Source organism: Mastigoproctus giganteus, chromosome 11 (assembly GCF_048544385.1).
Source record: "Mastigoproctus giganteus isolate SK-2022 chromosome 11, ASM4854438v1, whole genome shotgun sequence".
NCBI classification, from domain to species: Eukaryota; Metazoa; Arthropoda; class Arachnida; order Uropygi; family Thelyphonidae; genus Mastigoproctus; species Mastigoproctus giganteus.
In genome coordinates, this window is record NC_143585.1 from 78,193,316 (window position 1) to 78,216,895 (window position 23,580).

The following is a 23,580-nucleotide window of genomic DNA, read 5'->3' on the forward strand; positions in this document are numbered from 1 at the left end:
TCTAGATCCTGTTGCAGAGTGTACTGTCATTAGTGTCATTAACAACCCTGCCAATCTTTGTATTGTCTAAAAACATGGACATTAAGCATGATATACCATAATTAATGAATACAAAAAACAACAATGGACCCAACACTGAACCCTGAGGGACTCCACTAATAACATTAGTCCACAAAGAGCAGTGTCCATTGATTACCACTCTGTCTTCTCCCACTCAACCTTTCCTTTATTCATAGCAGCAATTTGCCTTCAATGGTAGCACACGCTTCTTGATTAGACCGGGGTTCGTGTTCATGACCACCAAATACGGAGGATGCGTAAAGGTCAGGTAATGACCACCGCACACCCCCAGAGCAATATGGCCTTAGTTGCTAATGCTCCAAATAACAAACAATAGCCTCCAATGCCACACTGCTCCAATTTGTGTAGCAGTCTTCTGTGTGCAACAGTATCAAAAGCCTTTCTAAGATCCAAATATATGATATCAAAATTATTCTTTGTGTCCAGTTCCTTTGTGACCACATTATAGTATCCAATAAAATTGGTCGGGCAAGACTTCCCCTTAACAAAACCATGCTGTGTTCGAGCTATAACTGAAGTCTTGTCTAGATGATCCTGCAGTGCTTCTTTAACCAGTGGCTCCATTAATTTTCCTCGAACAGAAATTAAAATAACAGGTCTATAATTACTTGTTGCCCTTTGATCCTCCTTTGTGAATTGGGATCACATTTGCACATCTCCAGTCCATGGGTAGCTCCCCTGAGCCCAAGGAAGCTCTCATAATTATGGCTAAGAGTTTGCTTACTCCCTTTGCTTCCTCCTTTAATATAACTGGATAGATCCCATCCACCCCTTATTTTTATCTTCAACAATTTCTCCTCCACTTTGCTCTCAGTTATTACAAAGTCATCTCGCTCACTGCCAGAATTTAATTCACCTCTGGCATTCCCCTGCCTGAATAACTCCTCATGTGTAAATGTAGGTGCAAAATACTCAGTTTGTTAGCTACCTGAGTAGGATCATCAGCAGTTGAACCATCGACATCCAGTGGACCAATCTGATTCATCCCCTTCCTTCTAGAGCATAGGTTCCCAAAGTGGGTGGTACCGCCCCCCAGTGGGTGCTGAAGCCTTCTAGGGGGGCAATAGTGGGTTCAGAAGCAATTGGGGAGCGTTCAGGCGGTCTAGGGGTCGGTGGCTCCTTATCCATATTTTTATCTCCAGTGGACCCAGTTCAAAAGTCATCTAATAAATTCTATAATTTTTACTATATGGACACAGCTGAAATTCGCTATAGGTGAAGCCAGAACTGTTTTCTTCGATTATCCCACTTCAATTTTCAAAATCTTCTATTGAATTTCCCGCAAATGACAAGAATGTGACATCAAGTGTGTATTTTTTTAGGCCTTTTTCTGTTATTTTTCTAAACCCACCCTAATTAGCCTAGGGCCTTTTAAATGCGACAACGCGAGCTACTGTGAGTTGACATAAGAAACAATAAAGCGAAAAATAGTAGCAACAACTGTAATCCTAATGACATAAGCTTGACCAGTCAATTATATCTCCGCGTCTGTTGATTCGTTTGAGACAGATTAAGCACGAATTTTAAACTAATGCCGTAGCGCATTTCATCTTCAAAGCTTCCAAGGCTGTTTTGCCCAACGTAATAATTCATGAATTGATATGTGATCGTACATTTTTGCTGTTTAGGAATAAGTTTCATTATTTTTTGTGTGCTTTGCCAACAATCATCAGTCTAAAGTGTGATAGATAAGTGGAGTCATATAAAGTGTAAATTAAATCTTTTATTTTGTGATTATTGTTGCAAATTTTATTACTTCATTATGTCTGAATCTAAGAAGAAATGTCGACAGTACAGTATCGAGTATTTGAAATATGGTTTTATTCAGTCTCCTACGAACCAGTTATTACCTATGTGCTTGATTTGCCAAAAAGTATTTTCAAATGAAGCAACGAAGCCTTCTAGGCTACAAGAGCATTTGACTAAAATGCATGCCGATGAAAAGGATAAAGATTTGTCTTATTTTCAATTACTAGAAGAAAAATATTTTAAACGTCCAACTATATCAAAACTTTTTGCATCATCCAGTAAACAAGATAATGACGGATTACAAGCTTCATATAATATTTCATTATTAATCGCAAAAGTGGGAAAACCACACATAATTGGTGAGGAATTAATCTTGCCGGCAGTAAAAGAAGTAATAAACACTGTGCTTCATAAGCCAGCATCAGATATCAGGAAAATTCCTTTGAGCAATAATTCAGTGCAAAGAAGAATCGATGAAATGGCTGAAGACGTTGAAAAATCATTGTGCGATTATTTGAAGACATACCAATTTTCCATTCAACTCGATGAATCAACTCTCCCAAATAATGAAGCACTACTCTTACATACGTACGATTCATAAAAGAAGAAAAAGTTTGTCAAGAATTATTATTTCCTAAAAATTTGGAAGCAGATACAAAGGGAGAATATATTTAATACCATGAATAAGTTTTTTCAAGAGAAAGACATTCCAATTCATAGTATTTTGTCTTCTGCTACTGATGGTGCTCCAGCAATGACAGGGTGCCACAAGGGTTTCATAGAGCATTTGAAACAAGCAGTACCAAATGTACTTGCTATACATTGTGTTCTTCATCGCCAACATTTGGTTGCAAAGAATTTAAGCGAACGCCTGCATACGTCGCTCCATTACGTTATTAGAGCAGTCAATAAAATTAGAAGCAATTCAAGTTTAGCCAACTCTGTAGTGAAAACGATGAAGATTTCAATCATTTCTGCTTCACACAGAAGTTCGTTGGCTTTCAAAAGGTATTTGTCTGAATCGATTTTACAATTTGTTTGATTCAGTACTAGAGTTCCTAGAAAACAGAGACGACGAATTGTGGGCCAACCTGATTACATCCAAAAATGACATCGTTTATTTGACAGACCTCTATAAAATATTTAATGAAGTCAATCTACAATTACAAGGTGATGAATTGAATTTAATTAAAACAAAAAACGTTATTGCTGCTTTTGTGGGGAAACTTCTTCTGTTCAAGCGGAATATAGCCACTTTTCAAATTTATCAGCAGTGTCTCTCAAAAAGGAAGATTTACTTACATACTGCCAACACTTGGAGGTTCTTCATGCTGATTTTAATGAGCGATTCAAGGATATTCTAAACATGAATATACCAAATTGGGTTCTAGATCCTTTCTCACATGTAAACACAGCAGGATCATCAAATTTAGAAGAGGAACTCGTCGAACTCAGAACAAATGAAAAACTAAAAATAAAATTCAAAAGTTCTGGCTTCAGAAATCAATACCGACACTGTACCCTGGATTATGGGAAATAATGAAGAAATTTTTAATTGCATTTTCATCTCCTTATTTGGCTGAGCGTGGGTTTAGTGCTGTAGCAAATTTACTATCTAAGAAAAGGAACCGATTGCATATAACCGAGCGTGGTGATTTACGACTGTTTTTAACGAAAGTTGAACCCGATATTAACAAACTTTTAAAAATGCATCAGGCTCATCCTTCACATTAATTTGTTATTTTTTCTTTGTATTTTTACTTTGTAAGTTCGAAATAAACAATTTTCCAATATCATTTGATGGTGTTTTAATTATTACAATAAGATTTTTACTAATGTAATACAATCTCCTAATATGTATTCCGAATTTTCATATTTAAACCATTGTATGAAACTTCACATTAATTTGTTATTTTTGCTTTGTATTTTTACTTTATAAGTTTGAAATAAACAATTTTGTAATATATATAATGGTGTTTTAATTATTACAATAAGATTCTTATTAATGCATTTGCAATCTCTTAATATGTATTCCGAATTTTCATATTTAAACCATTGTATGAAACTGTGCATAATCTTATTCGAGCATACACTTTACAATCTTTGCATATAGGCTATGTTTCATCAAAATTGGTATAGCAATAACTGTGTTCAAGATGAAGCACATATTGGCCACTACTTTTTCAATAATTTAACGGCATAAGCAGTAAATTATCATTAGTTGCTATTTATGTTGAAAATATCAAATGGCTTGAATGCGGAAAACTGTTAAAATGGGGGGCGTTACAAAATTCATGTCTTGCAAAGTGGGCAGTGGCCCGAAAAAGTTTGGGAACCTATGTTCTAGAGTTTACATAAGTAAAGAACTCTTTGCTGTTTTTCTTTGCATCCCTTGCCAAAGATTTCTCGTAATCTGCCTTTGCTTGCCTAACCTCCTTTTTGATTTGGTTACGGACCAACTTATATCTATCATAGGCTTCCGTTTCACCCATTAATTTATATGTATCCCATACATTTTTCTTCTCTGCCACAGTCTCATTAGTTCATTTGACATCCATTAAGGCCTAAACCTTGAACAATATTTCTTAATTGGTATGCAAAGCCCAGTAGCTTCCAAGATTAATTCGTTGAATGCTTCCCATTTTGAATTTGCTGTTGGTAACATCATCAGTTGGTCCCACCATATAGAATTTAAATACTCTCTCAGACCTCCGTAGTCGCCTTTACGAAAGCAAATTCTTCCCTTTACCCCCGATGGTAGTTACCTCTTTGAGTAAATCCCACTTCAGCACACTGATCACTGCCACCTAGTGGTTCCTTTATCTGCAGATTCTTAATGCATGAAAAATCACTTCTGATAATCAGATCAAGATAATATTACTCACTCTAGTTGCCTCCCGAACATGCTGCTGTAGAAAACAATCATCCAATAAATCCACAAAAGCCTTGCTATTGTGTGATTGGCCAACCCACAAATTCCAGTCAATATCTGGGATAATAAAATCCTCCATTATATAAGACACTGATTTACTGGCCCACTCTATTTCTCTGCACAGTTGTTTATTATACTCATCAGAGTCATTAGGCCTATAACACACTCCTACTCTCAATTTTGATTTCCCAGTGCTTATGTCACACCAAACTGACTTGGCACTGCACTGTCCAGTCATGTCGACTATCTGTACTTCCTTGGATTTTGTGTTTCTTAACTAATAGCATAACCCCTGCTCCCTTCCTATCCTGTCTATCTTTTCTGTACACATTGTACTCCCCAATTTCATTTCTGCATTCCTTATATCTGTGTGACACCATGTCTCTGATATCCCAACAATATCTGCCTTTGATGTTTTTGAGCAATACCTCGAATTCATCAAATTTATTTACCAAACTCCTAGCATTGGTGTATATGCAAGTATACATGCACCTGTTCCTATTCTTAGCTACCCTAACAACCCAATTCTTTACTTGTACTGCAGTGACTCCCAGCAGTCTGAAATACCCTGCATCTTGCTTTCCAGGCTGCTGCTCATTCCAATAGAAACAGTGCAAGAATCACTTTCACCTCTGCCAGTGGCTACTGTTAATCTATTAGTCCTTGTTCCCCCCCCCCCCCCAAGCTAACAGTTTTCTGACCTACCTAACACTGCCTTGAGAGCATCAGCAAATATTCTTGCACCCTTTGGCCCCGAGTGCCAAGCGATAGTTCCCAAGCGATCTTTATAGTGCGTTTTCTAGCGTTTTTCCTAGAGTGAGTACTAGTGCTTTCATAAACCCTCCACCGCTCGCAACGTTACTGCTTCCCTCGCTGAGCAACGTCACTGCTTCAACGCTAGCATCGTTACTGCTAACCCCGCTTGCAACGTTACTGCCATCGCTAGCAACGTACTGCTCTCTTCTTCTGCTGATCGCTTGGTCACTGGTTGGCACCGCTCCTGCCTCCACGTGGCGGGGTCGGTAACCTGGGAGAAGGAATTCCCTCTTCCAGGGCTGAAAGGAGCAACGATGGATTGTGATGCATATCCACCGCTAGAGCCCACGAGCTCCAGACCTGTCAACTCTGATTCAGAGCATGACTTGAATCGTCCGAAGAGACAGCGGACTGAAAAACAGAGTGCAGATATGCCAGCATTTCTAATAATGCACTCATTATCCACACAACCTGTAGGCAAGTTATCGCCATTTCTAATACAGAAATGTTTAGAATCGGTTGTTGGATCTCCCAAAATGGTGAAGCGTCTTCAATCTGGAGACCTTCTAATTGAAGCTTCCAAGCCAAGCCATTCAGAAAAATTGTTAAAATTGACAACCTTTAACAACATTCCAGTGTCAGTTACGCCACGTAACACCCTGAACACCTCTAAAGGCGTCATCAGCGAATGGGACTTACTAAATGTCTCTGAACAAGAAATAATACAAGAGCTTAGTGAACAAAAAGTGACTCATGCACGGAGAATCATGACTAAAAAAGATGGCAACCTACTACCAACCAGGTCCATCATTTTAACTTTCAGTACTCCGACTCTTCCATCTTCTGTTAAAGCAGGTTACCTAAATTGTAAGATACGTCCTTACATCCCAAACCCCATTCGCTGCTTTAAATGTCAGAAGTACGGTCATTCTCAAACAGCATGCCGAGGCGATGCTGTGTGTCCTCTTTGTGGTTCCAAGGAGCATTCTCAAGAAGACTGTACAGCTTCCACTCCTATTTGTCCAAACTGTAAACAAAACCACCCTGCATTTTCTAAAGCATGTGACCTTTGGAAAACAGGTAAAAAAATCCAGAAATATAAAGTTGAACATAAAGTCACTTACCCTGAAGCAAGAAAGCAAGTGCTACTAACCATTCCTAGCCGATCATACGCATCTGTTACTAGAACGAGCCGCTCAGCTGCAACTCAAACAGATGTGTCCATAGAACCGAGAGTTTCCTTTGCCACCTGGGCCAAAACTGTTTTATCATGCAATAAGAAACCTACAGTCAACGAAACCAGCAATACGCCGATCAGCATCCCAACTGATGCCATCTCAACTTTGCCCGAAACAACAAAATCAACTACCGTTGAAAATGAGAAAAAGTTGAAGCCACGAAATATCAACATGGAAACTGATGTTCAATCAGAAGATGACGACACAGTACTAGAGTTACATGCTAGTGACATCATGGATACAGGACGCCCAATCTTTCCCAGAAATGAGAAACCAAAACCAAGCAGACAGAAACCTTCTCAGAAAAAACAGTCAGATCAATCTTCCTCAAACAAATCCAACCAATGAATAAATTCCTACAATGGAACTGTCGAGGATTACGCAGTAATATAGACGACCTCAGTGATTTACTCACTCAAACTAATGCAGTAGGTGCACGCTTACAAGAAACATTTTTATCACCACACGCTTCGGTCAAAATCAAAAACTATACTATGTTTAGGCGAGACAGGGTTTCTAACTCTCCTGCTCGTGGTGGGGTAGCTATACTTGTGAAATCTACAATTCCCTCAAGACATCTCCAACTAAATACCTCCTTAGAAGTTGTAGCAATCCGGATAGCAATGGGAATATCGTTATCACTTGCATCCATCTATATATCACCGAATTATCCTTGCTCCCAGACTGAACTGGACAGTCTTATTACGCAACTTCCGCCTCCCGTCTGTTTACTTGGTGATTTCAATGGTCACCATCCATTGTGGGGATCCTCCACCATGGATGGTAGAGGCAAACTAATCGAAGCATTCCTGGATAACCATAACCTGACTCTTTTAAACTCTGGTTCTCCAACTCATGTTCAACTACCTGCTGGTACTACATCCGCCATAGACCTATCCATCTGTTCAGCATCTCTTTTTCCAAGCATGGAATGGTTAGTGCTAAATGATCCATTCCACAGTGACCATTTCCCTATCATCAGTTCAATTCAAACACAGGTCACGTCATACCCTAAAGGCCGTACTTCTTGGAACTTCCAAAAAGCAGACTGGAAAACCTATTCCAGTTGTGTCATATTTGAAAAGCAATATGTACAGCAACAGAATCTTGATAACGTAACTGACCACATTACCAGCCACGTATTATCTGCAGCAGAAATTTCCATTCCAAAATCTAACCTGCACAAGAGTGTACACCAAAATCAGTGGTGGAATGAAGAATGCTCCAAAGCAAAGCGTGATAAAAACAGAGCTTGGAACCACTTTCGTAAATTCCCAACTACCGCCAACCTAATTGTCTACAAAAAACTCAGAGCTAAAGCGAGACAGATTAGAAAAAAAGCAAAACATGAATCCTGGACTAACTTCGCCTCATCCATTAACAGAAATACTGACACTCGAATTATTTGGAAAAAAATACGAGCACTCAATGGGAAATTTCTACCGTTGCAATCACCAATAATACAATGGAATGGGCAGGAACTATCTTCCCCTAATGATATAGCAAATGCGCTATCAGAGTCTTTTTATGACATTTCCGCCTCATCCTCTTATGTGACATCCTTTCAACGCATTAAAACTAATGAAGAACGTCAAAAATTAAATTTTCAAACTAGACTCTCACTCCCTTATAACCAGCCTTTTACTCTCGTCGAGCTGAAGGAATGCTTAAGCAAATTGTCAAATAGTGCAGCAGGACCAGACGGTATTCACTACAGTATGTTGCAGCATCTATGTGAATCTGACCTTGGCATATTATTAATATTCTTTAACCGTATCTTTTCAGAAAATACTTATCCTCTGTCCTGGCGGCATTCCTATATTTGTGCTATTCCAAAACCAGGCAAAGATCCCACTCTGGTCCAGAACTACAGACCGATATCATTAACAAGCTGTTTAGGCAAAATCTTTGAAAGGATGGTACATAAGAGGCTCACCTGGTTTCTAGATTCCCAGCATCTTCTCTCTGATCACCAATATGGCTTCCGTAAAAACAGATCCACCCTAGATTTACTTGTAAAACTTGAATGCAACATACGAAATGCCTTCGTCATGAAACAGCACCTAGTGATGGTCAACCTAGATATTCAAAAAGCATTCGATACTACCTGGCGCTATGGCATTATTAAAGATATGCATCAGTTGGGGCTGAGAGGCTATCTTCCTCAAATCATTCAGAACTTTTTAAAATTACGCACTTTTCAAGTCCGATATAAAAACGAGCTGTCAGCAACTCACATTCAAGAAGAGGGTGTCCCGCAGGGTTCAATACTGAGTGCTACCCTATTTGCGATTCGAGTCAACAAAATATTGGAAGATCTTCCAAAAACCATTCAAATTTATATGTATGCAGATGACCTCACTATATCCTGCCAATCACAAAGTATGAATACTATCGAAAGACAGTTGCAAAATGCTCTATACAAAATAGAAACCTGGACCTTATGCAATGGATATCGTCTTGCTGAACAGAAATCCACCACTACACACTTCTGCAAACTACGATCACTTCATCCTGATCCTGAGCTAAAGATTAATAACATGCCAATACCTCTTACTCACACTGTCCGTTTTCTTGGCCTGGTGCTAGATAGGAAACTAAACTTTCAAGCACATGTGACCTACCTTCGGACCATCTGCTTGAAGAAATTGAACATCCTCCGGTGTGTGTCATCTATGTCGTGGGGCGCTGATCGGCATACCCTGATCCATCTCTATCGAGATCTCATCAGGTCCCGTTTAGACTATGGCTCCCCAGTGTATGACTCTGCTAGGAAAACTATTTTAGAGCGATTGAACACGATCCAGCACAGTGCTCTGAGAGTTTCTCTAGGGGCTTTCAGAACCTCCCCAGTTCAGAGCCTTTACATTGAAGCCCACGACCCTCCCTTACATCTTCGGAGGAAAACATTGCTTTTGATGTATGCCGCAAAAATCCGCAGTCTTCCCTCTCATCCGAATTGGAGATGTCTGTACAATACCGAATGGGAGTCATTCTTTAATAGCAAACCAAATGAAAACAGACCTGCTGCACTTAGACTTAAAGAACTAACTCAAACGTGGAATATTGAAATCGGCAATATATATGAGGACATAACACCGCCTGATCCACCGTGGACAAATATCCGTGCAATTTATGATGATTATTTCCAACAGTGGGGAAAGAAAACCTTGTCTCCCTTCAATATCGCACAATTACAGGAAACTCATTCTGCTTCTAATTCACAGACCTGTAAGATCTATACTGATGGATCAAAAACTGAGACCCAAGTAGGCGCTGCGGCAATCTTCCCTTCATTCACTACTTCTATCTCATTACCTGTAGAATGCAGTATCTTCACTGCAGAGCTTTATGCTATTAACTTGGCCCTAGATCACATTACTCAACTTCTGATTTCTTCTGCCTTAATATACACTGACTCCCTCAGTGCTGTCTCTGCCATAAATAGCAATAGCACCTCCTCTCACCCTGTTATCAAACAAATCCATTCCAAATTACTTGTGTGCAATGAGACCAACCAAACTGTGACATTCTGCTGGATACCAGGGCATTCTGGTATAGCAGGTAATGAAAGAGCAGATCTTGCAGCCAAACAACCAGATACCAATATTTTACAGAATTGTCAAGTTCCGTACTCCGATTTCAAACATATCATTCGTAAAGCATGTTACAATAGATGGTCACTGATCTGGAGAGGTTATCCAGGAAACAAACTATACAAAATAAAACCAGAACCAAAGCTGTGGCTCTCCAGTTTCCGGAAAAATAGACGAGAAGAAACAATTTTAGGAAGGCTAAGGATTGGGCATACACACCTCACTCACCTGTATCTATTAAATAATGACAGTGCTCCCCAATGCACATCATGCCAAGTTCAACTGACCATTCGTCATTTGCTAGTGGACTGTCCCCACTTTCAAACCATCCGCTTAAGCATCTTTAAGTCAATTTCTAATACACAGTCATCAGTAAATTTAATGCAGATCCTGGGAGATGATCCTAATAAAAAGGAACTATTTACTTACTTAAATCAGATAGGAATATACCATAAAATATAGGTATCGTTTCATATCCACCATTAGAAAGACACAATATGGCCCCAGCAGCCTATGTGTCGTTAAACTTAACTACAACAACAACAACAACAACAACTTGCACCCTTTCTATTTAAGTGTATACCATTCCTGTAGAAGCAATCTCTCCTGTTAACAAGCACAGACTAAGCTGAGAAAAATTCTGCCCCTTGAGCCTTGCACAATCTCTCCAGGGCTGAATTGATTGAAATCATATACTCCCTCCTATCATGTCTGGGAAGAATTGCAGACATTTTCAAATTCAACTCTAATTCATAGCTTTTTTTCAACAGTGACCTATACTCGTTAAGTAATTCCGCCGGTCTCCTACTCCTAATATCATTAGTATCAACATGTACGACAATATCACCTTTTGTGCTCTTAAAAGATGATATCTGCTCTACAAAGTCATCAACCTTTGCCCCTGGCAGATGCACCTTGGTCCTGTTCCACCTATCCTTTTTGCACAATATGTTCCCTGTTTCCCTGACAGTAGAGTCACCGACAACTCTACTGTCAGGGAAACATCGAACATTAGTTCCTGTGGGACCAGCGCATTCTGCCTTGGGGATTGACACTGTTGTGAGATGTTCAAGTGCAAGCTTTGGCGTTGATGTGTGCAGCTGAGATCTTGATGGGCCCCTGAATTTAGATCCTTTGAGGGCCTCCACCCTGTCTTTCAAGCTCTCATATAGGCCCATAACAATGCTGAGTTGCTGCCTGATTTCCTCGCACTCCTTGCCTCGTGCACACACAAAGGCATACACAAAGGCCCTTGGCAATATGTCCCATCCTTGATTGCCCCACAAACATCAAACAAGCAGTAAATTTTAAAAGGCTGTGATTCAGAGGACAATTGCCTCCCCCCTCCCCAGTTCTCTCCTCAGTCCCAGCACTCCCATTAGCTTGAGCCTTTTGCTTTGCTGATCTGGTCTAAGTCATGATTTCAATTCAATTTCAATAAAAAATTTTAACCCTAAACTTATATCCCAATGCAGTAAAACACTATATATATTTTTTCCTTTTCAGTATCGACTATTATCTCTGAGTTTCGTTATATAACTTCTGTATCTCTTATCAAGTTATATGTACATTTGTAAAATCTAAGTCGCTACGTGTATTTAGTTAAAAAAAAGTACAATTTAATTGATAATACTATACTAAGCTAGCAGATTTCTAATACCATGCTACTTGTTTCGCTATCTAGATTTATCTTAAACCTTACTCTATCTAGTTCGGGATACTCATTGTATCAAAGAACAATGGCAGCAGGTTACAAACCGTAAATCTACAAACACTAAGTATTAATTAACTTTCAAAATTGTGCTACCTAAATTTAAAATAAACCAAGGAGCTTGACTAGGTCTATAAGCTACTTATAGAAAATAATTTAATATAACAATTAAGTCAATAAAACAGCTAAATATAAATAAAAATTTAGCGTTCGTTGGAGCTGCAAAAACTTGTAAAATATGTGGATTGGATACCCTTACCAATACTAAATAATCTACAAAAACCTAAGGGGCTCACATCTGGTGAGTATGGACTTGGCACACCAGGATCCTGAGCTGTATATCATTTTTCTCTGTTTTGGTGATTCCCTTCTACTTTTGACTCTCTCTCTCTCACTCTCAGTGTAACTCAGGAACTTCTTTTTTTTTTTTTTTGGCTGGTGCAGCATAAGCCTCAGGCTTCCTTGCACCATATAGCTAATAATAATAATAATTCTCTATCGAAGTTCAAGTTAAACTAAGTATTGTAACTAGGAATATAAAGCTACTTTTAGAAAATAAATTAATATGCCAATTTAAGTCAATAAAACAAAAAATTTAAGAAAACTTCTATTAGCTGGAGCCATAAAAACTTTATAAAAAATAACAAATGTATGCCAATAGAAGGGCCTTATTGTCAGTAACTGTGGATTCATCAATCTGAATAGAAAATTTTCTCATTTTTAGTTTGTCAGTTTGCTGCTCTACAATTTTAACTGACATCTCATCGATTCGTCTTCAAATTGAATTGTTGATCAATGGCAATGCTATTAAAATATTGGAAGGATTTTGATACATCACTATTGAAATCATTCTTTAATGTGGGTCGTATAACAGTCTCAGTAACTGTATGAGCACTACCAGTTTTTTCAATGATTTCTGCAATTTTATAAGAAGCAATCATTCTGTCGTCATTTGTTTGTGTATTCTTCTTAAATAAGGAAGTGTAACAGTGTTACGTTGCTCAAAATTCTGTTTTAATTTTTTAAAATATTCAACATGTTTACCAACTTTATCAGGATGTTTCCTTTTTAAGTTATCTAAAAGTGTTGATGATTTGAAACCCTATTTGAAAAAGAACTATTACACATAAGACACATAGATTGTCTTGGGTCAAATTGGCTTTCAATAAAACCACAAGCTAGATCCAGATACTGCCAACACTTTTTCTTTTTGCCACTTGCCATGATTGATGATGGGTTGAATAACTACAAAGAATTAAATAATAAAATATAAACTATTTTTATTTAGCTCTTGTAGCCCATGGCACTCACAAAAGTACTGTGGATCAAAACTTGCACAAAGAAACAATAAATCAATACTAATTGTTGCTTAGAAAAGTAGAAACAATGGACTGAAACATTTCCTCATCTCATCCATGCATCATATGTTGACCAATGAAACAAATTAATAAATAAATAAACCACATTCACCATGCCACCACCAAGGTCGCAACTGTCAGAAAAGCACAAACGCAAAGGATTCTGAAGTTTTCTGAGCAGTACAGACATGCTGCCTGAGTAGATCATGGGGTCTTGTCAATGATATACAGGAATTTTGCAAGCAGGGATAAGGAGGTGATTATCCCCTGCATGGAAATTTGCTTGCAGAAATTTCTTCTTCTGCATGGAAATTTGTTCATCCAGTAGGTTCCTAAAAAGAGTGACAAATTCTTCTCCTCCAGTTATTGTCCCATTGCACTTGCCTATACTCTTTCTAAAGTAATGGAGTAATTCATAGACTGCCAGCCCTTAAACTACCATTGTTCCCTGCTTCATCATTTCTTAGTCACACAGTGCATTATATTATAACATGTGTTGCTTGTTTGCTTATGTTCTGTACGTTTTGATAGCATCCCCCAGAGTTGTTCTCTGTTCCCCCAAGAATTGTGATATTCACTCCAAACCCCTTGAGAGGAGTTTTCCATTAGGAGGTGTTTTTGTATGTGAGAGGCTCTATCAAAAAAAAATTTACCATAATGCTCTTCAATTCAATTTTCCAATCAATTGCAATCCATAGTACTTGCTTTCAAAGAGGCATTTGTTGATTTAGATTTTCTGATACTGTTAATTAACAAGAAAACTGCTGGGTTGCTAGCCAAACTGGAAATGCTGCAAAGCATTTCCAAATTATGATGAGAAATTTTGGAAGCTGCCTTTACCCCAAAAGTTATTTTTCATGTTTCTTGGTGATTTATATCTTTGTGTTAGTTTTCTATGGCTGTTTGTACTGCTGCAAGTTTCCTATATTTACAGCTGTAAAATGCTATGTTCAGTGCTATAGGTGGAAAATACGTTGACACGGCCACTGCACCACCTTTGCATGTTACAAAAGTGTATGCTTTTTATATTATCTCGCTCGGTGACGTTATTGAAAAGGGAGTGCCAGCTCAGCGGTTCTTTAAGTAGTTGAAGTTTATTAAAGGGTTTTTTTTTATAAAACTTTCCTTAGGAACTGTGATTTCCTGTCAGGGAGTTGCTTAGAGCAGTGGTCCATGAGAGAATTTTGGTGGTCCGCAGAGTAACCTGAATATATTTGCAATTTTCGTGTTTATTAAAATGTTTCATTATATTCTGATTCTACTTTTTTGCAATTTTTGCCTTATTACATTGCATGTTTATAAAAGGCCCAGTGCAATATCCGGTATTAGCGATGCTTTTATTGTAAAAAAATATAGAAAGCTATTTCTATTTCTTATTGATGGCCTAGCCTGGGCATGGTGCGGTTCGCAGTTCTTAGGTAAGTGACCAGTGATATTTTTATTTTAACTGTGCACAGTGTGATATTTAATGGCATTAAAGAGCTTGAGTTTGATAACTATCTTATTTCTTGTTTGGTTTTAGATTCAAATAAAATAACTGCAATGAGTCAGAAAAAAACAAGCAAGCATTTTGCACTTCTTAGGTAATACATCGTGTTGTCACGAGTTGATTAATGAATCAGAGCCTCCGCTGTCACCGCAAGGCATCATCAGGAAGGACATTAGAACTGGAGGCGGAGAGAAGAAAAAGTTCAAAGTTTCAAGAAAATATGATGCGGACTACTTGAAGTTTGGATTTATTCAAGAACCTGGAAGTGAACTGGATCCATGGCCGCTTTGTATTATATATTCTGAGCATTTATCCAATGATGCCATGAAACCTTCGAACCTTGGCAGGCACCTGCAGTCAAAACACCCAGATTTAGCTAAAAAGCCAGATGAATATTTGCAAAAGCAAAAAAGTTCATTAGCAACAATGATTGTTGAAGATAAGTCCTTAGTAAAATCTTATTTGATAGCACTTCAAATCGCGAGATGTAAAAAGCCATATACAATTGGAGAAGAATTAATTAAGCCTTGCTTGTTACAAGCCTGTGAAGAGGTTTTGGGGAAACAGACTGCCCAGAAACTGAAAGGAGTTCCTATGTCTGCTAACACTGTGAAGTGCAGAATTGAAGACATGGCCGAAGATACTGAAAATCAAGTGATTGCACTTGTGAAAAATTCTACGTTTTATTCAATTAAACTTGACGAATCAACAGACATGGCTAACAAGGCAGTTCTTCTTTGTTTTGTGAGGTTTGATTGCTAAGGAGAATTAAAGGAAGAACTCCTCTGTTTGCTAATCTTGTCGGGTAGAACAACAGGCTCTGAAATTTTCAATGCACTTAATAGTTATTTCCTGAAATGCAGTATTGAATGGAAGAAATGTGTTGGGATATTCACAGACGGTACCACAAGCATGACTCAACGTCGTTCAGGAGTTGTTGCAAAAGTGAAAGACGTTGGACACCCAGACATCTTGTTTACTTATTGTAGTATACATCGTGAGCAACTTGTGGCGAAAAGATTATCTCCAGAACTGCACGAAGTATTCTCTGATGTAATTAAAATTGTAAACAAAATTCGCCACAAAGCGCTCAATTCTCGAATATTTGAGGCACTTTGTGAAGAAATGGGCTCTCAGCATACTCATGTTCTTCTTCATGCTGAGGTGAGATGGCTGTCAAGGGGCAAAGTACTAATCCGATTGTTCAACCTGTGCCACGAAGTCAAGTTATTCTTCCAGCAGCAAAATAATTCTAGGTTCCATGATCTCTTGTCCAACAATGATTGGCTAGCCAAGCTTGCATACCTGGCAGATATTTTTTCTCTGTTAAACGAGCTGAACACGTCCTTGCAAGGACAGCTTACGGACGTGTTCACACTGCAAGGCAAAATGATGCATTTCAAAGGAAGATATTGATGTGGCAAACGCAGTTGGCTGAAGAAGATCTGCAAATGTTCCCATTTGATGATTATATGAAACAGGAGGATGTCAACCGGCAGGTAATAACTCTTGTTCGATTGCACTTTCAGTCGCTCACTAACTCTTCTAGTCGTTATTACCCAAAGGAAGAGGACCCCAGACATGGAAATACGTGGATAATAGATCCATTTTCGGCGAAAATATCATTATAAGGCCATTATATTATTAATTATATTAACATTAATGATATACAATTTTTTTCAAATAACTTGGAGTGCAAAAACAAGTGGAAGTACCATTTCATATTTAGAATGTTACTTTTATGGAAAAAAATCATGGTAGTGGTCTGCAGGATTCAAAATTTTGAGTTTAGTGGTCCGTGAGGTCCGAAAGGTTGGCGACCGTGGGCTTAGTCACACAGTGCATTATAGTATCATTCATCAATGCTGTTTTTAGTTTACATTTGTTTTATGTATTCTTTATGTTCATTTTGCATCTGAGTGATTTGATTTTAGCTTACTGTATAAGTAGTTTCAGTCTCTCTCTCTCTTTCTTTTTTAATGGCCTCATACAGATCAAGTGAGTCATGTAGTGCTAATAACACAAAGAAATTGGAAAACCTGTTGTTGGAAACTAAGTTGAACATTACACTGCATTTAATGGTTTTGAGCAATTTGAAAATAAACAATATACAGCCACTCCCCGGCTTACGTAACACTCAAGTTATGGTAATTTGACTTTACGTAAGTTTTTGCCGACCGGTGCAAACTTAAAAAAATTGTGGAAATGTATTTTGTATCCTGTAGGAATAAATGGAGGTATCATGAAAATATCATGTGAACTCAATAACACATTGATTTTTTTTTTTTTTTTTTTTTTTTTTTTTGGTAATTCGTTCCAACCTTGGAAGTTGAAATTTTTGCTATATAACTAAGCTATTTACCTCTCTAAAAGGTCATTTTTACTCCAGGGGCTTACATCTGGTGAGTATGGACTTGGCACACCCAGGATCCTGAGCTGGATATCATCATTCTTCTCTTTCTTGGTGATTCCCTTCTACTTTTGTGTCTTTCTCTCGGGGTAACTCAAATTTTGATGTGGCTGGTGCAGCATAAGCCTTAGGCTTCCTTGCACCATATGAATAATAATAATAATTTTTATAATGGAAATTGCACTACACTTTCATCGTTATATGTTCCATTATAAGAATCAGTTTTGAAGCCTTTGTGATATTTTTCTAAAACACATTTCTGGAGAGCACTACCATAAAACAATATAAACAATTTACAACAGTTTACTGGGCTTTTCTGTTAGCGCAATCTGTTATAAACGGTAATAAACTCAATCTTATTGCATTTGTGATAATCCCGATAACTGGAATTCTGTGGGTTTTTACGTTACGGTATTATGGTGAAATGAGTTGCCCTTCACTGAAATCTTCAATCATGTAAAAAACATAAATAAATTTTCAGAATCTTCTCTTCATTCCTATTTACTTATTACAATGGTGAAGGGACCAATGGAAAGTGCAAGTGCTGGCAGTGCTAAGAAACAAAACAAAATTGATTTAGAAACAAAGATGATTAATTAAGAAGTACAAAGCAGGACAAAGTTTGTCATCTATTGCAAGGAATTAAGTCTCGCTCTTTCAGCAGTAAATACTATTTTAAGGGACAATGTGCGTATAAAAGAATATGTTAAAGGATCAATCCATTTAAGTTCAACAGTGATCACAAAACAGTGTTTGGGTGCTACATTAAAGATGGAAAATCAGATTCAGAAGCAAGTGCCCCTGGGTCCAATGGCCATTCAAGCAAAAGTAAGAAGTATTTATGAAGATATTAAGGATACGTATGGTGAACCCCAAGCCAAGTTTGTGGCAAGCAGTGGGTGGTTTATTAGGTTTAAGCATCGTGCTAGTTTCCAAAACATTAAAGTATGTGGTGAAGTCACCAGTTCTGATTCTGCAGCTGCAGAGAAATTTTGTGATATGTTGGGAAAAAACCCTTCTAAATCTCCACAGCTCTCAACTTCCACAGTGGCGTGCTTATCAGCTGGAGAGTTAATTCTGGCAACAATGCTCGAAAGGTAAAAAGGTTGAGGATACCTTGGGGGGGGGGAAGGGTAACATAGATCTGCGTTTATCGAGTGATATGGGCCAAAGTAATGTTTCCACTCATCTTAAAGAATTCTTGTTTATTGCCATAACAGTCGATGTTGGCAAGATGTTCTGAGGGAAGCAATGGTTCATTATTCAATATCAGGATGCTGATATTTTGGTGAATGTGGAGCTGACTGGTCAAGTTGAGCAGAAAAAATAACATGGGACAGTTACAGAGTGATGAAAAATACTGAAGCCTTCAATGGCTACAAGCTGATTTGTAAATTGGCTACAAGCTAAGGTTAGAGATGCTAAGGCTGTGTATAAGAAAGCACCGGCTAAGAGAGCAAGGAATTTTTCATGTATGTGAATACAAGGAAGAAAAGAGCAAATCAGATTGGACCTTTGGACCGTTGTCTAAGACTTTCCCACATCCAGTGGGAAAGTCTTAGACAACCCACCTGATGTTGCAGATGAATTGAACAGGTATCTGATTTTACTGAAGACGGACCCTTTTTGCTGAGAAGAGGCTATGTGAATGAGGCTGAGTCATATGAAATAAGTGATTTCAAAATTAGAGATCGACTTTTCGAGCATAAAGGCAAGTAAGACTCCTTGATGGCATATACTCAGTAATTTTGAGGGAGGCTGCCGTGAAGTGTATTGAACCACGAAGTTAATTATAAGAGCATCTTTGGACTCGGGAGAGATACCTCTGTGTTGGAGAAGTGCTAACATATCACCAATACATAAGTGGTTCTAAGAGCAAAGTCGATAATTACAGACCATTTAATTTGACTTCATTTGTAGGGAAAATCTTAAAGGTAGTGATTAAGAGTGTAATCCAAGAACATTTAGATAGATATGGCATTCTAAAATTTTGTGATATGTTGGAAAAAACCCCTTCTAAATCTCCACAGCTCTCAACTTCCGCAGTGGTGTGCTTATCAGCTGGAGAGTTAATTCTGGCAACGATGCTCGAAAGGTAAAAAGGAGGTACCTTAGGGGGAGGTATCCTCAACACAACATTGTTTTGTCAATGGGAAAATCATGTTTAACTAATTTAGTAGGCTATTTTGACACACTCATGAGCTGGATGTAGGGAACAATTTCTACATAGTTTATTTGAATTTTAGCAGTGCATTTGACTCAGTCCCTCATGAGAGGTTACTGCATGAGTTGGAGCATGTTGGGATTAATTGAAAAATTGTAAGATGGATTGCTAGGTGGCTGCAGGGCAGAAGGCAGAGGGTTGTGATTAATGGATATTCTTCAGATCGGTGTAAAGTGGGCACACCCAAGGATTTTTTTTTTTTTTGGCTACTGTTGTTTCTGATTTTCATGAATGACATTGATGAAGGGATAAAGGGCTTGATGCCAAAATTTGCAGATGATGGAAAGATTGGGAGAGTTGTTAACAATAGTGCCAAGCAGCATTCCTTCAGGATGACTTGGACAGGCTTTCAGAATGGTCAAAAAAGTCACAGCTTTGTTTTAATTCAGCAAAATGCAAGTCTTATAATTAAGGAATATCAACTCCGTAAGAAATTATACGCTTAGTGGTGCTGAATTAAAACTAGTAGAGGAAGAATGGGATCTGGTTGTTTTGATATACGATATCAAAATAATCTCAGAAACAAAGCTCAAAAAACTTCAGATATGAAGTTTTCTGAGCAGTATAAACAGGCAATCAGGAAAGTCTGCGGTGTCATATCGATGGACTGTTAAGCAATATCCTGTAGAGGTAGGATGTCATAATCCCATTGTAAAAGACAGTTGTAAGATTGCATTTGGAATACTGTATTCAAATATGGAGATCTCATCTGAAAAAAAGACATTGAGCTTCTTGAAAGGGTCCAAACACGGGCAACTTGCATGGTTTGATTGGCAAAAAGGCAACCATACAAGGAAAGACTGATTATGTGATCTACAGAGCTTGGCAACCAGCTACCTCAAAAGGGTTAGTAAAATGAACGAAAGCAAAATTTTCACTGTTATAAAGAATTCTGGAACTGGGGGCCATAAATTCAAATTACAGAGGAAGAGGTTTAGATCAGACTGGAGTAAGTTTTTTTCTTTTATTCAGCGAATTGCTGATTACTGGAATAAGTTGCCTCCGTGGGTTGAGACTGGCATTTTAAAGAAATTCAAAGATCAACTGGATAGTAACCTACCTGAGGAGGGCAGTACATGATTAATCTATTTTCTTATCTACTTTTCCCTTTTCTTTTTAGGGTCCATAGTCTAATGAAGAACCCTTGTAATGCCACTCGGTTGTCTTGTCTGCCATAGCATTGTATCCCTGGAGCTACTCAACCTATTGACTTGAAATTTTGCATGGGTTTGTACATCATGTGGGCCAACATAATGCCATATTGATCGTTGTTGACAGAAATTTGTCTGAGAAATGGGGGGGGGGGGGCAAAATGTTGTTGACAACCTATAGCTTATTATACACCATCGGAAAGAGCTCAACAAGTAGGTTTAAAATATTTTTAAAATTAAAAATGGTGGCACCAGACAGGAAAATGTGAGTAATTTTTGCATTCCCTCTCTATTTCCGTTGCTAATGGAGCTAAAAATTTAAAAATCACATTAGCTATGTGTTATTTGAAGCTTATCAAGGGAAAACTATTCCTATTGAAATCTATCATTTACTTTTTTTTTTGTGTTAAAATTAAAAAAAAATTTATTGCACTTCGATAGTGCACTTCTTTATACTAAGTAACTCTCCTTTTGGTGACAAAAAGGTTGCTAAGTAGTTAGTTATTAATTCTATAAAGATCATTTATAAATTTTGTGACAAGAAGTATTTTCAGCAATTTTCAAAGCTGGAGTTGTCCCGGTAAGGAGGTACTCAGAGAGCCAGTGGTGAGGAGGTGTCTGCGCAGAGTCTTGCATGGCCCTCACTTGCCAGTCGCTTCTCCCCCAAGACTTTAATTGCTTCTCCAGGAAGAAGTCAGAGTCGCTTCTCCCACCTTTGTCATTCACAACAACTGGAAAGACTCAAATAGACGTTTTCATTAGTTCCTCAGTTTTAGGCCAAGCCAGTGTACCAGAAACATTTTTCAGTTACCATAAAACTCTCTATTTGAGATACTAAACTAATGACCATTCGTGACGACAGACCTTCATCTTGAGTGCCCAGCACTCAGTAGTTGACCGATTTATTTTTTTTGGCTGGTGCAGCAAAAGCCTGTGGTTTCTTTGCACTCAGTGGCTAATACTGATACGGTGACTTTTGTTTAGCCACTACCTCTGCCAGGGTGATTGCACAAAGAGGTGTCCTTTATGAATTTTCTGTACTATTGCATAACTGTGCATCCACTTGGTGTCTTATTAAACAGTATTCAAAATTTATGCATAACATAAATTTTTACATTGTATTATGTTTTGGTATTCATTTTCAAGAAGACAACTATAGTGCTACATGCAAAGGCTAATTAATAAAATTTGCTTATTTTCTGTAGCCTGAAGATGGTCTTCTTCTTTTACAACTTGAAAGGGACCTACGTACACAAGTTGATAAATTGAATAGAGAGCAGCATGAAAGATTAAAATCAGCAAAACATTTCAGGGATATAGAAAAAAAGTTATGTTTGTCGTTAAAAATGCCTCCACATCCAGTGCCTTCTGAAAATGGTACCCCTTCCAGGGAGCAGTTGTGTGAATTGGAACAACACATACAGATGCTTCAAGTTGAAAAGGTAACTGATATTAATCCTTATGTGTATTTTAATATATATTTATGTAAATTTAATATCATAGTATAGAAATGAAATTGCAATAAACTCTGATTATCTTGATTATTGGCAAGAAATGGAAGCATGAATAATCCATTTATTCTTGACTTGAAGTGTCAATTTTAACTTAATTTATTTTTTTATTATGTTGTTAGTATTAAATTTGCAATACAGTAAAATTGGCAACTTACTGGCAATATAATGCCATAGTTTATTTGACTTTTGTTGCAGGTTTTTCTCTGCCCTTGCTTTTATTCATAAATCTATGGTACATTTTTACTTTGATTGTTGCAATATTAGTTTAATGTACAGGGTTGTTAAAATTAAAGTATCCCTATGTAGAGGGCTCTGGAGCGAGTTCTAAGGCTTGTACTGAAGAGAAATTTGGACAACAGGTACAATAAAGAATGCGCTCGCCATTTATTGGAAAAAAAAATTAGTTACAAAATTTGTCACTGTGTGGCGCGTAAATAACTTTACATTATTTGCATAATCATAAGTTATTATGGCAGCAATGCCAACAACGATGCAGGAAAAGGCGCTATTAGTGAAGCTGTACTATTAGAACAGCAACAATGCAGCTGTGTCTATCAGAGAATTCCGGCATCAGAAGCGCATAAGGTGTGCACCTATGACTGTGCTGTCTGCAAAATTATTGCAAAATTTGAAGCGACAGGACATCTTGGTGTTCAACCAGGTAGAGGTCGAAAACGAGTGAACTCCTCATGTTGAAGATGTGGCTATGGCTGTCGTGGATTTATCAAATCAATCTCCATGTGGTAGTGCAAGTGTGCCACTGTTTCTCGTGAAGTGGACATGTCGTATTCCACTGTAAGGCTAGTAATGCGTCAGGTGTTGCAGTACTATCCTTACAAGATGCGCATGCTAAAGCATGGTGATGCAGATATTCGTTTCGCATACGTACTGCAGTTTCTGGTGTGAATGACAATGGATATCACTTGGGCATGGAACATCCTTTGGAGTGATGAAGCCCACTTCTGCTTAAATGGACAAGTGAATACTCACAACTGTTGCATTTGGGCAACAGAAAACCCTTGAGTTATCCAAAAGATCCAGTTGCATTCTCCAAAAGTGACAGTGCGGTGTGGATTTATGGCCACATTCATGATTGGGCCATATTTTTTTAAACAGGTAACACCGACTGGAACTTGCACCTGTTCTGCCACTGGACAGTGATATGTTTTGCCTGTTCTGCCACTGGACCAGAGCTGCAACAATGTGGGTGCCTTCAGGATACCATATTCATGCAAGATGATGCGCCACCCCACATCCACCGTTATGTCCAAAGATTGCTAAGGCAACACTTTACAGACGAATGGGTCATCAGCCATTGTTTCCAGACATCTTGGCCACCCCAATCACTGGTAAAATTGATTAATAAATATC

At 38.1% G+C, this 23,580-nt stretch overlaps 1 protein-coding gene across 2 annotated transcripts in view; it reads left to right on the plus strand.

Annotated features, from left to right (window-relative positions):
• LOC150078161 (protein regulator of cytokinesis 1-like) overlaps window positions 1-23,580 on the plus strand; it is a 185,713-nt gene that overhangs the window by 17,092 nt on the left and 145,041 nt on the right. For both annotated transcript variants that reach the window (XM_090384834.1, XM_090384835.1), the window contains exon 3: window positions 21,901-22,137. In XM_090384834.1, coding sequence (XP_090240960.1) covers window positions 21,901-22,137 — 237 coding nt within the window. The remainder of the gene's footprint in view (window positions 1-21,900; window positions 22,138-23,580) is intronic.